The sequence below is a fragment of the Trachurus trachurus genome (assembly GCF_905171665.1).
Source record: "Trachurus trachurus genome assembly, chromosome: 16".
In the NCBI taxonomy this organism is placed as follows: Eukaryota; Metazoa; Chordata; class Actinopteri; order Carangiformes; family Carangidae; genus Trachurus; species Trachurus trachurus.
In genome coordinates, this window is record NC_139902.1 from 29,487,877 (window position 1) to 29,502,572 (window position 14,696).

The following is a 14,696-nucleotide window of genomic DNA, read 5'->3' on the forward strand; positions in this document are numbered from 1 at the left end:
CGCGACACTCGTGACCGCGCTCCACGCAAGGCGAGAAATACGTGTGGAGATTAGAAATACATTTATTCTCCCCCGACTCACTTTCTAATTTGACGGACAGGGGTCGGTCCCGGTCGTGACACCGGGGCGGCGACCTTTGACCGGGCCGTGGCTTTACGATGTGTTCAGAGCTGCATAGGAGGAGCAGCCCTCATGACTTCCTGATTGGCTGGAAGGTGGGCTCGGCAACAGCCTGAGATACCACACACCTGTCGGTCTCTGTCTTTCACACGTTGGCTCAGTTGGGGGTCAACAACACATTTAAATTGTGTGTCTCTCTTATGTATAACACCCAGATCAGAGTCTTATATAGGAGGCTGGTTGAATCGTAAAAATGTCAATATTTTGTTGTTGCCAATAATCAACTTGTATCATCAGAGTGTTTCCATCAAAGTTTAGTTTAGTTTGTTTAGTTTATTAGTTTAATAAGGGACAGGGTGCAATTACATTAATCATTTAAAGGAAAAAAAAGAAAAAGAAAAGATGGTTGCACCAGATTTAGCTCCCAGCTAATTTCCATCTGTAGTCTCTACACATAACATAAAAGTGATAAAATACACAGAATACAAGCTACTATACAAAGGTGAGGCATAAACAGACACAGTTAGACAATGGACAACACTTGTCTAACTGTGTCTGTTTATGCAAAGGTGAAGAGAAAAAAAAAAAAAGAACAGATGTCAGCTCTTTGAATAAATTTGCAAAAACAACTAAAAGGATGAATGATTGAGAGTTGAGTTTAAATACAGCTCGTTTTGTCTCAGCTGTGATCAATAAAACGTCTCCCTGATCACTTGTAACTGGCTGCAACAGTCTGTACATTCAATAAAAGATCAGCAGTGGTCTGTGCCTGGTGTTGTCTGGGGCTCTGGTGATGAATATCTGTCCGACACGAGTCCTGGGAGTCTAAGAGCAAAAGTGTTGGGTTGTGAGTCAGCGCTTCCAGCCAGCCAACCAGTATAAGAGGCTGTTTGCACGAGGAGCAGGGGATGAGAGACAAAGACTGTGCAGCTCTGGGACTGTCGACAACTCTGCCACTCAGAGGGGATAGGAGGCTGCAGCGAGGGCGAGTCCACACCGTCTGATGGTGGAGAGTGAGAGGCTGCAGCTGCTGCAGGTCGGGCTTTATAGGTTTATAATATATTTAAGCATTTTTTGGCTTTTCTTTGTTGTGTATTATGTGGAGAACGTGTAATATATCTGCTTGTTAATGAAAGGAAACTTTCGCTTTGCTGTGAAGTGCTGTTATGTTGTCGGATGTAGTGCAGTGTGAAGAATAAGAGTTGATTTTTTTTGTTGTTGCACATGTAGCAGCTCTCAGAGGTGGTTGTTAGAGAGGAAATACATAATTCACATCACATACTTTTCCAGCACCTGTTTATTTAAGTGGCAAGGCCAGACACTGGCGGGGTAATGCAATTATGTGATGTTTCACTGTGCATGCTTTACATCATTGGGCTTTTTTTTTTTGTTTAAATAACTCCTTGGCCTTGTTTTTGGACTTAAAAAATCTGTTTTGATCCTTCTCTTGCTTTGGTTTTGAGCACATTTTTCCACTTGAGCGTCACAAATCCTGACTTGTTTTGACAACTCTGATGTTTTCATGTTGTGAAATTGGGATTTCACTGTCAAAGCCGGTGTAGTATTTGAGTATTTCACTCTAAAGGACTACACACTTGGGAGATTGCAGCAACTGCAGATGGAGTTCAGATGAGTTATTTTCTAACTCTAGCAGTAACTCAGAATATGTGCTCCCTTCATTTCATTAATTAGAGCAGAGAAGTCGTCATTTTTGTGAAGTTCTGGACATTAATTTCTCACTTCCATTTCTTAAATGAAACAAAATCTGTCATTAATTATGGATTCTTTTAGAATTTTAAATAAATTAAGATGAACTTGAAAAGTTGCTCTTCAGAGCTAAAATACTTTCAATATAGCTCTTAATATGTTTAATGATTTCCAACTTTGACCTAGGATGAGTTGCCCAAAATAACTTGTTTCTCCTTAGGCTTACTTTAATTGTTGGACTTTTTTTTATTTTGTAAAAGACAGAGCAGACGCACACATCCAGTAAAGTAGGTGGTGGACTCAAAAAACAAATTACCAGAATAAACAGAAGGAAAAGTCTGCACACTTCAGCTCCCTTTTCAGTGCATTTATTTATTTGTTGGATGTGCTAAATAAATGCACTGAAAAGGGAGCTGAAGTGTACAGACCTTTCCTTCTGTTTATTCTACTTTTTATTTTTATTTTGGCATGAGCTGATATTATTCGGAGAATCTATATCACTCTAACCCTGTTGCTGGCTCTGCCCTGCCTGCTGTTGTCACGTCTAAATCCAAATGCCTGGCCCAGAGGGCGAAGCTCTCATCTGCACAGTCAGACACACAGCACATGAGGGCGGATAGGGCAGATCATATGTGGGCACTTTTCACGTGCGTTAAGTGCTGTTAATGGTACTTTCCCCGTCTTTTAGGGGCAAGTGGAGGATAAAATGAGTAAAAAAGTGAGGTATATTCTTTGATAATCAGTTAAGTAGGGATTTCGTTGTCTGCGGTAGAGATGTAGGCCGGTGTTATCTGCTGCAACATCTGCCTTTAACTGGACACAACCTGCTATCTGAAATGTGCACTTTTTGTTGTTTTCGCACTTAGATGTAATCACATGACAGGCATTAACAAAACACGAGCCAAATGAGTGCCAAAATGAATATGGGACAAAGAAGTCAGAATAGTGTCAGCATGTTGATTTTCAGAGAGAAAAATCAAACTCAGAAGACAAAAAAAACCCCACTGTGGCTTCATTTAAAAGCCACTTTGGTGCTCTCTTCAATATTCTTGATGAGAACAGCTGCCACAAAATGAATCATTTAAACACAGAGGGCAGTGCAGTCTGTTCAGGAAGTTGTAACTGTGCTGCCTTTTTAATTAATCTAGTTTGTACTGGTTTCCCGTTAGCAGAAAGCTGGTTAAAAGTTTCCTTGTGTCTGCTCTAGTTTGGAATAAAAAAGAGCACTACAATGATAAACGGATGGGACATATCTCTCTGGCTGTGTAGTAGTTGGGGCAGATGTAAACTGAAGTCAAACAACGGTTTATATTCAGCATGGGAGCCAAGTGTTTTGGAAGCTGTCTTGTGTCGGGGTGTTAAATTAAACTTTGCACTTCCAGCCACTGTTCAAAGCAATTGCTTACTTTTGTTAAGTCTTGTTTTTCTGTCTCTTTGTTGTGTCCAGGCCACTCCAAAGGGCATGTTACTGACAGAACCACATCTCTACAGAGGACTTAACTCAAGTCTGATTCCCACTTGACTGCCACTGGTTATGAGAATCTGCGCCCTGAGACTGAAACGGTAGGTTTGGACTGAATGAAGAGAATCAATTTAACAAAAATGTATCTGACTTTTGATTTAATACAGTAAACGTGAGATTAAGTTATTCTTTTACAATAATATGAATTTTTGTCTTTGTCTCTTTTCAGGCAGGGGGAAAGATGTTTGTGGAGTCAGTTGTGCGATGGGCGGTGTGGATCATCATCTTGCTCCAGTTTGGACTGGGTGTGTCTGCAGGAGGCTGTCCTCCCCGCTGTGTGTGTCGACCAGAGGCTAAAGAAGCGATCTGCTCTGGTAGACATTTGAACTCGGTGCCAGAGGGTGTTCCCGGCGATGCCAGGCGTTTGGATTTATCCCACAATAAGATTAAGACTGTGGGGCGCCGCCAGTTCTCCGGCCTTCTGCAACTTCAAGAGTTGGACCTCAGTGATAATATAATCTCCATGATTGAGGTGGAGGCTTTCCAGGGCCTCCAGAATCTCAGGACGCTTCGGATTAAGAATAACCGACTCAAGATTATCCCAGTTGGGGTGTTTTCTGGCCTGTCTAACCTGCGCTTTCTGGATTTGAGCCAGAATGAGATTCTGGTCTTCCTGGACTATACCTTCAAAGAAATGGCGAACTTGCAAACGCTGGAAGCTGGGGAGAATGACTTAGTGTTCATCTCTCAGCGGGCTTTTGTTGGTCTGCAGAATCTGCAGGAGCTCAACATAGATCGCAGCAATCTGACCTCCATTCCCACCGAGGCGTTGTCCCAGCTCCAGAGCCTGACGCATCTTCGGATGTTGCGCCTCACTATTTCTGCGATTCCCAACACTGCTTTCCGGCGACTCCACCGTATGCGCACCCTTGTGATTGCAAACTGGCCAGCACTGGACACTATGGCTAGCAACAGCCTGATCGGTCTCAATTTGACATCGCTTGTCATCAGCAGCTGCAACTTGAGTGTTGTTCCTTACTCGGCGCTTCGGCACCTGGTCTATCTGCGCTACCTGGACCTGTCCTACAACCCTATCACTGTTATCCAAGGTAATCTTCTAGGGGATCTCCTGAGACTCCAAGAGTTTCACCTAGCAGGGGGGAGTCTGCTACGAATAGAGCCGGGGGCCTTCAGGGGACTAGCCTACTTTCGGATGCTTAATGTGACATCAAATCAGCTCACTACTTTGGAGGAGAGCGTCTTTCACTCCGTGGGGAACCTTCAAGTGTTGCGGTTGGATGGGAATCCCTTAGCATGTGACTGCCGCCTCCTCTGGGTGGTCCGCCGCAGGTTGCGCTTGAACTTTGATGGACATCAGCCCACTTGTTCTTCCCCCGATGTGGTGAGACAGCGTGACTTCAGAGACTTTTCTGAGAAGGAGCTGCCGAGACTGTTCACGTGCCGCCCCACTCGTATCTTGGACCGCAGGCCACAGGAGGCACGAGTAGAGGAAGGCACCACGGTTGTCTTCTCCTGTAAGGCTGAAGGAGATCCACACCCAACCATCACCTGGATTTCATCACACAAGAATGTGGTTTCTCCAACGGGAAGAATTAGAGTTTTGCCCAATGGTACTCTAGAGGTGCGTTTTGCCCAGGTTCAGGACAGTGGCACGTACCAGTGCCTGGCGGGCAATGCAGCTGGCAACGACAGCCTGACTGTTGGCCTCTACGTGAAGGGCCTACCTCGAAACAGAACCATCCCTATCCTCTCAGAAGAAGGCTGGGTAGAGGCCTCAAACACCCAAGCTGCCAATTCCTCGGCCCAAATGGCCAAGCCGTACCCATTTGATGCAAAGACACTGATCATCGCCACCACCATGGGCTTCCTGTCTTTCCTCAGCTCGGTGGCCATTTGTTTTGTCTTCATGTTCTTCTGGAGCCAGAGCAAAGGGCAGATCAAGCACACAGCGACTATTGACTTTGTTCCCCGGTCTTCTATGGGTGGAGGAGGAGATGGAGGTGACGGTGGCAGGTTCACAATGAAACTGATTTAAAGCAATACAGTAGTAAGAAGTGAAAGGGGTATCAATCTTAACTGCCAATTCTTCTGCAATATGGGCCCCCACCCCCAGTTGGGACACTTTGGGACATAGACTTCTATTCAAAGACGCCTTTTAAGGCCAAATCAGAGCCAGTTTGTTGGGCTTGCACTGGTTCTCTTCTAATTTAGGAGCTGAAAGTCACATCTCAGCACACTCTTGGCTGTGTTATCTGACTAATGAATATCTCATGATCCTGGAATAGAAAGATGTTCACAGTTTGTAGGCAGAGCTGTCTCATGGTAGTGTTGCATTTGCTCTCGACAACTTGTGCTTTGAATAAGCAAATGACTTCTTACCTTGTGCAGGTCTCATCTTTTTTTTATGTAGCATGTATTTATGAGATAGTTTGAATTTTTAGAGATTTTGGGATCAAACACAGAGTTTGAGTTTGACATTTATCAAATGTTTCTGCTTTGTCACAACATTTCAAGTGCTTGTCTAATCATCCATGTTTTACACATGTGCTCAACTGTATGTCTTCACTTGCCAATTTAAGCCAAGTAAACATTTGAACCTTTTGACTCTTGGGTTGCTATTTCTGCTCACCACCTGCGGATCACATCAAAGACTTTAACATGTGAATATGTGACTATGAAGCTTTTGATACTTGCAATAAAAATATGGAATAGTGTAGCCAAACCATTTCTGATTTTCAGCTTTATTGTTAAACTTTTGGACATTTTGGAGCTTTGCTGTTTGTTTCGGTACAACTTTAAATGATAATACGTATAACAGTGTAAAAGGACTAACAGACAGAATACCATAATGTACATAGGAATGTAACCTTCTTCATTTCATATGGATCACTGTCTTTCTTTTGTACTGTATCATGTAATTGCATTTGACAACTCTTTGTTCCATCAGAGGAGATTATGATTTGTCCTTTTTATATTCAAGAAATCACTTCTTTTTTGTTTTTTTAAATTTTTTTAACCCACTCAATACACTGAAAAATATGTGCCTCAGTAACATTCTCACCATCGACAGAGAGAATGCTCCCCTGATCTCCGTCATCTTGTAAATATTTAGGTCAAGGGCGTTTGTGTGTGCTGGGTTTATTCTATCATTTTATCTAGTTCTGGGGATTAGTGTCACTCAAATATGCCACTCTTGTTGTATATAAACTTAACTGTGTAGGTGCACAATGCACAAAGCAATGCTTTATTACGCCAGGAAAAAAACAGGATGTCAATGATACACAAATACTGCTTTTTATTTGCTATCTTGTTCATAAATTACTGTTGTTTTTTCACTTTATGTTATTAAATGCATATATCTAATCCTGCCTGGTGTGTATGCAATGCCTTGAATTGTTTCATGTAAAATATTTTGGATTGGTATCAAAGGGAGGAAAAAAAGCTAAATCCAATCATCATAAAACCAATCTCCCTGTGGATCTTCATCTGAAATGACGCTATTGTCGGGAAATTGGCAAGAGGGGGATACATTTTCTTGCATAACCAAAGCACTTAATCTCTGTGCTGTGAGTCCATTGTGAGGACCTTGTGTTGCAGTTGGAGTCAAAAAGTAGCTTTGTTGCCCCATTATGAGACAACAAAGCCACAGCTGGTAGTTAACCACACAAATATACATATGTCTTCTTTTCCCCAGAGTGAAGACGGAGGATTATGTTTACAGGGGGATGCCGTTTGTTTTCTCTCAGAGCCACGTGCCTCCCTCCTGTAATACAAATGAATCTCTTTAGGCATTTATTGGCAGTTCCTGTATCGCCTGCTGTATATCCCTCATTGCTGACTTTCCATTTAAAAGAGAATATTGCACCGGAGAGTGATAAACCGGACATTAACCAATGAATTACCCTCACTTCCCCTTGGTGCTGTTTAGAGACTTGCAGTGCTCAAAGTGGATTCACTGGACAGCAAATCATTTTGTCCGCCTCATGCAGTTGCCCAGAATAACCCAGAAAAAAAAAACAGGAAAAAAAAAAAAAACTGATAATCACGTGTATGAGCAGAGATTTAAACCCTTTTGGATTACCACTGCATGTCTCAATCTGTTATATAGGTCTGTCTGGCGGGTGCTATCCTTTGGCCCAGCTTGGCCTGGCATATTATCTATTTTAATACAACTATTTGCTCCCAGTGGACAGAAAGCCAAAGGGGCAGATTAAAGTGGTGTCTATAAACCACACCCTCCGTATGACTGGCATGCACACACCACCAAGAACATTATGGTGTCCTCTCGCATCTGCTATTTAGATAGTTACAGGCTCCTCCAGTGGGAGGCGTTTCTTTACAACTAGATCTAGATTTTATATTTATGTTTTGGCCATTTGGCTGACACTGTTATCCATTGATGGGCGGCAGATAGTCTTAAATTATTAGATAACATTTTTTTTTTTTTTTAAACCTTTATTTTAACTCGTTGGTCCCTGAGGTTTCCCTCATTTACAGGGACGACGAGTTTACAAGCAGTAGTAAAACATAAATACAATTACATTGAATGACAGTTGCAGGATGATTTACAAAAGTCAGACACCATACGTTTAAAACCAACAAGAGAGGATATAGGCTATTCTTCAGCCCCAAAGTATGTTGGAAAATACTTAAATGCCAAGTAGCTATAACAGCAGGATTACACTTTTCTCTTAGGTTTTAGTCTCTGTAGTTTTGAAAGACATTCGTTTTCCTATCTCATATACATAAACAATTTGTTAAAATCTACAGCCATATCTGTATGAGAAGGGTCACTGAATGTCATTACCTAGGCTACACTGTCCCTTTAATTACGTGTGACGCATGAGACGCATACAGTACGCGCATCCCCCAAAAGGTGAATGGCGGCAAACTTAAAAAAAAAAAAAAAATGGCGGAGGGTACTCACGTCCTGGCGTCACAGAAGGAGAGTTGCGCTGTCCTGTGCCTACCAGCCTATCCCTGCATCCGAGATAAAGTCCGCGAGTAGCCCCCCAGTCTTTACGCTCACCTATGTTGGAGCACATTTCTCCCTCATCAGCCGACCCAACCGGACTTTACCGGGAATTGAGAGGACTAGACTGGAAGGCTGCCAGAGGTACGTGGTGCTCATCCGGAACTCAGCTCATAGATCCTCAACAAGAAATAAGAGGTACTCTCGAACTAATTTGGGGTGACCAAGTAACTGAGTGTCCAGCACTAAGAAAGGACTCAAAAATTGACTCTGGAGGGGAAACGTGTGCACACAGTTTTTATGTTACAGTGCTGTTGTCTGGTTTTGGTGTGTGCTGTTATTTAGGGACAATATTGTCACTTTATAGAGCTGGCAGTAGGCTATATTCAGTAAATGGCCATGACTGCTACATAAAAAGTGGCAGATGAAACACATTAAAAAGACTCGTGAATTTCATGGCTTATGGTTAGCACTAATATAAAGGCTGAAAATCACACATTCAAGTGGACATACACAGCAGGTATAAGGGACAAATAACACTACGGACAATAAGACTACCATAGTTAGCCATGGGAAAAATTACCTTTTATCATTAAGTTTGAAACATACAGGATATTTATCCCGACTTTTTGTTGTTTGGCTTTTCTAAAATTCCTGATGTAACCTGACGTCTGAAACCGAAACTCAGTCTCAGTTTTACTTGGCTCTGAGTCAGATTTAATTGACCTGATGATCCATGGAGTGAGGAGATGAGTGGAGACAAGAGGCTTTTGAAACAATGAGGGAGAGGTTGAGGCGATTTTTCTAGTTGAATGACTATAATGAAATTGAACAAGAGCTCCAGAGGAGGCCGCAGACAGACAATATGCTTCTGGTTGTACAAGAAATCTGAATTCTTTCTGATCAAATGAAATAAATGAGATGTTGAATGCATGAATAAGTAGACTACACCGTCTAATGTCCACCTGCACATCACCATCACCATCTCAGAACCATTTTAGATTATAACAGCAGTGGTAAAGTTTTCAGTACAAACATAGCTTGGTTAAGCTTTGTCATGGTTTGGGTAGATAAGCAACTAGTTCAGGTTAGAAAAGTGTCTTGGTCACGGTTAATATTATTCAGTTTGTGAAGGTCAGTTGACTCTCATCACAGTTATAACAACATGGTTCAGGTTTGCGAATGAGAGTGAATGTATATTATAGATTAGATCTTATTATATATTAGGTTTAATCCTCTTGAATCAAGGTCTGTACCAAATTTTAATTAAAAAAAAAAATCTATTTTATATTACATTGTAACTTTTGAGATGGGATTTCTGTATCACTTCTGCATTTGCATTGAATTTATATCATTATGCAGTAGTCCTAATTTTGCATCTGTGTTAAAAGATAAAATCATGATATTACTAGTCTTATCTTGCAGTCCAGTGGTTTATATTGATTTCCACCATTAAGAGATTAATTACATTGAACAGCAAGCAAACACCAATTTGCATCATTTATCTTTGATGTTTTCCACGTTTTCAGTCATGCTGTGTTACATTTTCATTGAGGCTTAAGTCTGGAGTTCAGTCAGGTGTTATTTTTTAGTATTTTTGTCATTTGTAGTTTTGATTTATCTATTTAGCTATGTCTAGATGTGATGTAAATGAGATTACACCTTTATTTTAGATTCTAGACCTCATCTTTTAATCCCAGAATCCACAAAGATGTAATTCCATTTTAATGGTCACTGTCATCGTTTTATTCCTCGTGCATCCGCCTCACGTCAATATTTCATTAAATGTTGCTGGTGATGTAAATAAATGCTTAACTTGACTTACAAGTGTCCAATTATTTTTATTTAGAGGTATTAGACCTGTCAATCAATTTGGGAGTGAGGAAAGTTATGAAGTATTTCAGTGATGGGACGGTTGTTTCAGTTTGATTTATAAACTTTTTTTCTCAGTTATTATTTAATTATGACATTTCCTGGTGCATCGTTCAGTCATTTATGATTTATAGACGTATTAATAATGTAAGCACTCTCATTCTGTTTGCTGGTAGTAATGCTTGTAATATTCACATCATCCATGCAACCTGATATTCAGACTCCCATAGCTTCAGAGCTCTAGTTTAAAACAACAAATGAATGATGATGATTGATGACTTCATAGATGCAGACTGGTCAGTAAAGTCGTCCTCCTCTCTTTCTCCTGTGCCATTAAAGGTCAAAGCTACACCAGGTGAGTCTTCTTCCTGCCAAAGACAGATTATAAATGCAGCACTGATCTGATGAAGGTGACAGAAGACGAGCCCTAATGATCCGGTCGACGATATCTTTATCCTGGAGTGTTGAAACCAAACCCAGATTGAAAATCCTTCCTTTGCTGCCATCTAGTGGTTGAAATGTATTTACACCGAGGTGTTGCAGTTGCACTTGAAACAATAATGCAAAATGACATCACTGTTGAGTGAGGTCATACTATAGCCTCATGTGAAACACATGTAATCACATAGAGCTTTTGTCCCTGTAGTGTTGGTCTGAGCTAAAGGGCAGGTATAAACCCAATGAAATCAAGGCTGTGACTACTAATCTGTACATTAACTGTTGTCTGGACGACCAAGCACATTTAAAACTAACTATATATACATGAATTTATCTGATTTAGTTCATTTCTGTCAATTTCTAAAACCAAAAGAAAATATATCCAGGAATATTTTGCATTCAATGACTCAGACATAGATTGAATCTCCTGTAGATTTTGAACTCAGATGTCTTATAGGTGGTAAAACTGGAAGATGATTAATGCATCAGACTAAATGTTTAAAGCAGGGAAATTGCCCCCATAGTGTAGTGGCTTGTTTTTAACCAAAGAGCTGCAGTACCTTCTCAATAGAGGTGATTCAGGAGTATCTCTCCTTCTGTCAATTTAAGTTCACTCTGATTTCTTATTCCCCTTTTTTTTTTCTTTATCCTGCAAGTATAACCCACTGCTCCCCCAACGCCTCGCTGAAGAAGCCACTTTAAACGGTGTCTTCATCCACTGGAAAAGCAATTTGGTGCAAATGGGAGCATCTGTTTCGGTTGCTTTCCACTAAGAGGCATCCACCGTTTGGCTCAATTTTTCAAATGCGAGTCCAATTAACTTGCAAACAAATGCAGGCGCAGCAGAGCCGAACTGCTGATTCATCCCCATTCAGCCACTATTGACACATTATTGATTCGACATTACAGTATAGAGGCGGTTGATGAGGCAATATCATTACTGGATGCTGGTGTGAGGTGATAGTGTGGAATCATAAAAATGGCCCCTGAGGTTGGCCCTTAGGCTCATACATGTACCGTGCTCCCATAATGTAAGGCATGGAGCTACTCATGAGGTTAAGACAGAAGCTTTAGGAGGATAAATGAATCCTCCCATAAATGCCTGATGTGATAAATTGGATTGGATTGGATGTGGAGTGGAAAACAAGATGAGTATCCTGCTTTTTAAAGGAGCAGCAAGATGCAGCAGAGATTTCAGTGTAAATCCTCTTTCTCCTCCAGCAACAGGTTATGACGCGTAATTGAAGCCTATAAAAACCAGCAGAAGTGGTGTTTTAGCTGACGATTTTTACATTTTTATTATTTTTTTGAATTTCATTCCTATTCCCATTCCCACTCTTTATTCCCGCGCCTCCGCTGCTGCTGAAAGATCAAACACCCCCCTCCTCCTCCTCCTCCTCCTCCTTCTGCCTTTTGTTTCCGAGGTGGAGCCTGTGTGATACCCCGACTTCTTCAAACTGAACTGCCGGCGAAAGCAGACGGGCAAGATATAGGACTGGGACCAGCAGCAGCAGCAGCAGCAGGCGGTGGTTGTGTTGGTGGTGGCACACAGATCTGGGACGCAGCAGCAGAAGGAGAGGAAGAAGATCGGGAGGGACCATAAAAGCGGCAGCAAAGGGAGAAAGAGAAGGAGAAAGGTTGAAGGAAGAGAGAAGGATTTTTGGTGGGAGCGCTCCCTTCGCTTGAATAGATTCATTCCGCACACGACAGAGCATCGAGGAAGATGAATTCCTTCATCCTGCTGTCGCTCTTTGCAGCGGTGATCTCCGGAAAGTCACCTCGGCTGAAATTTGTTGTGCACGGTAGGAAGCTGCTGTCTTCTCCTCTGCTTTTAAAACACTGAGCCGGTTGTCTAATGTCGCCAAGTACGTGCGTGTATGAGTGTGTTTTTAAATCATATTGAAGGAGATGGATACATGAATGAATGAGTGAATGGCTGGATGGATGAATGAGAGTTGAATCATGAGGTATGAGATTTTTTCCCCTCAGTTTCTCCTCTTTGACCGATGTTTTTTTTTTTTGGTCCTTTCCTACACGAGCTGCACAAAATAAGAGCCAATAAATCTGGATTCATCCTCTAAAACACCACCAACCACCTCCTCCTCCTCCCCCAACCCCCATCTCCAGTAGAGTAGTAAATTACTCTCTCCTCTCTCCACCGTTCAGGGCCCCGTGCACACATGTTCACAGGATGATCCTGTGTGTGTGTGTGTGTGTGTGTGTGTGTGTGTGTGTGTGTGTGTGTGTGTGTGTGTGTGTGTGAGAGAGAGAGAGAGAGAGAGAAGGAAAAGTAATTCTGTTGTATCATCTCAGTGCGAAGATCACACATAGGAAATGACAGGAACAGTTTGTGTTCTTTGGCTCCTTTCCATACATTTCCAGGTTACAGTCAGAGAGAGAGTGTTTGTGTGCGCACGAAAATTTGGCACATTTAAATAATCCAGCGTCTCTGATTTGTGCAACTTGTGGCTTTTCTGTTTTTCCCTTATTTTGTCAACTTGTGTGTTTCTTTCTTTCTCTCTCTCTCAGTGCGCTCCAACTTCCTCCCCTGTGTGCCCCCCCCCCTCCCCTCTCTCTTTCTGGTTGTTTATCAGTCAGAGCAGGCGCTATCGTCTCTAATTGGTGACCGTCCTCCTCCATATTCCCAGCTCCAGGCGCACAAGCGGGATGAAACTAGGAGCGCTCAAAAAAAAAAAACACACAGCCTCTCCTCTCCTCTGCCCCTTTCTCTTTTTCTTTCTTTCTTTCTTTCTTTCTTTAAAGAACATGGCGCCTAGCTGTTCGCTCCGATGGCCTTTAAACCCCCCCGCCTGCAACCTCTGAAAAAGCACCATTACTGAGAAATATGAGTCTTTTGGAGGTTGGTTGACCCGGGCAGGCGCTGTGAATGAGCTCCCTCGTCCTTGCGGAGCTGCAATGCGGGACACGGCAGCTGCCTGTTCCACACTGCAGCAGCAGCAGCAGCAGTAGTAGCAGCAGCACAGAGAGGATCTGGGGGAAACAGAGAGGGGTTGAATCAGGGTAGCAGCTGCCACAAATACAAATACATATATACATGTACATATAGGAGAAAAATGGGGGAAGAGAAAGAGAGAGACAGAGAGGAGGAAAATAGAGAAAGGGAGGGGAGAGGAATGAGTGGAAAATTCCAAGCCAGCTTCTACTTATCTATTCCACTCACGCCTTTTTACACCTCACACGGTCCTCTAATGTATTCACCAATCAATAGAGATTGGGGGCTGCGTGTCAAGTTATCTGTGCCCCCCCCTCCCCCTTCCTCCTTCTTCCCTATACCCGCGCGGATGATGTGCACAGTACAAAACGACACAAGATGACGCGGCCTCGTACGTGCGTGTCATATCAATCAAAGTGGCTGTTATGCATTTTCAGGGTTAGCTGTGTTATGTATGCCTGTTGTTTGTTAAAGGAGACACACACACACACACACACACACACACACACACACACACACACACACACACACACACACACACACACACACACACACACACACACACACACACACACACACAGGTAGAAAGCTGTCAGAGCAGATCCATCAAAGCTGCAGTTTGAGCCGGAGGAGCTGGCCCCGGTTCAGCACCACGGACAGCGCCCGGGTCCTCAGACGGTTAAATGTCCTCACTTAGCACGTCTTTGCCAAATGAGGACATCTGGCAGGTTTTCATACCTTCAAGGAAACAGACAGTTCAAGGCTGCAGCCTCTTTTTATTTTTATTTTTCAAGGATGAAGGTTAAAATAGGGTCTATTTAAAAGGTTTTGAGGGTTAAGATCAGTCTGATGGCTGCAGTTTATTGCAGAAAGCCGTTATTGCCTTCGTCTAGTAGCCTATAGCGTTTCTTGTCCAAAGCTATTACAGTAAGTGCATGTAATCCAAAGAAGAACAAGATGTCAGAGAACATTTTAACTTCACAATCAATCCTTTCGTCAAGAGGATGTGAAATTCCTGTTTTTGTTGAAACTGAAATTGTTTTGTTACCTTCTATTGATATAAATGGGTGTAGACAAGCAGTGCAGGGTAAACCACAGCCTGAGCTGAATCAATGTCTCTACAAAAAAAAAAGCCACAACAGAGACTGAAC

At 42.3% G+C, this 14,696-nt stretch overlaps 2 protein-coding genes across 2 annotated transcripts in view; both read left to right on the forward strand.

Moving 5' to 3' along the window:
* Nucleotides 1-3,530: 3,530 nt before the first annotated feature.
* Nucleotides 3,531-5,345, forward strand: lingo4b (leucine rich repeat and Ig domain containing 4b; the record flags this gene model as incomplete). Its single annotated transcript, XM_083989257.1, has 1 exon — nucleotides 3,531-5,345. The coding sequence occupies one exon, from the start codon at nucleotides 3,531-3,533 to the stop codon at nucleotides 5,343-5,345; it is 1,815 nt and encodes a 604-aa protein (XP_083845383.1).
* Nucleotides 5,346-12,315: 6,970 nt separating this feature from the next.
* The window catches only part of LOC310999491 (semaphorin-7A), a gene marked incomplete at both ends in the record, with an annotated part of 49,439 nt that continues 47,058 nt past the window's right edge, over nucleotides 12,316-14,696 (forward strand). The window contains one exon of the mRNA XM_083989938.1: nucleotides 12,316-12,394. Within this exon, the coding sequence (XP_083846064.1) occupies nucleotides 12,316-12,394 (79 nt within the window). The remainder of the gene's footprint in view (nucleotides 12,395-14,696) is intronic.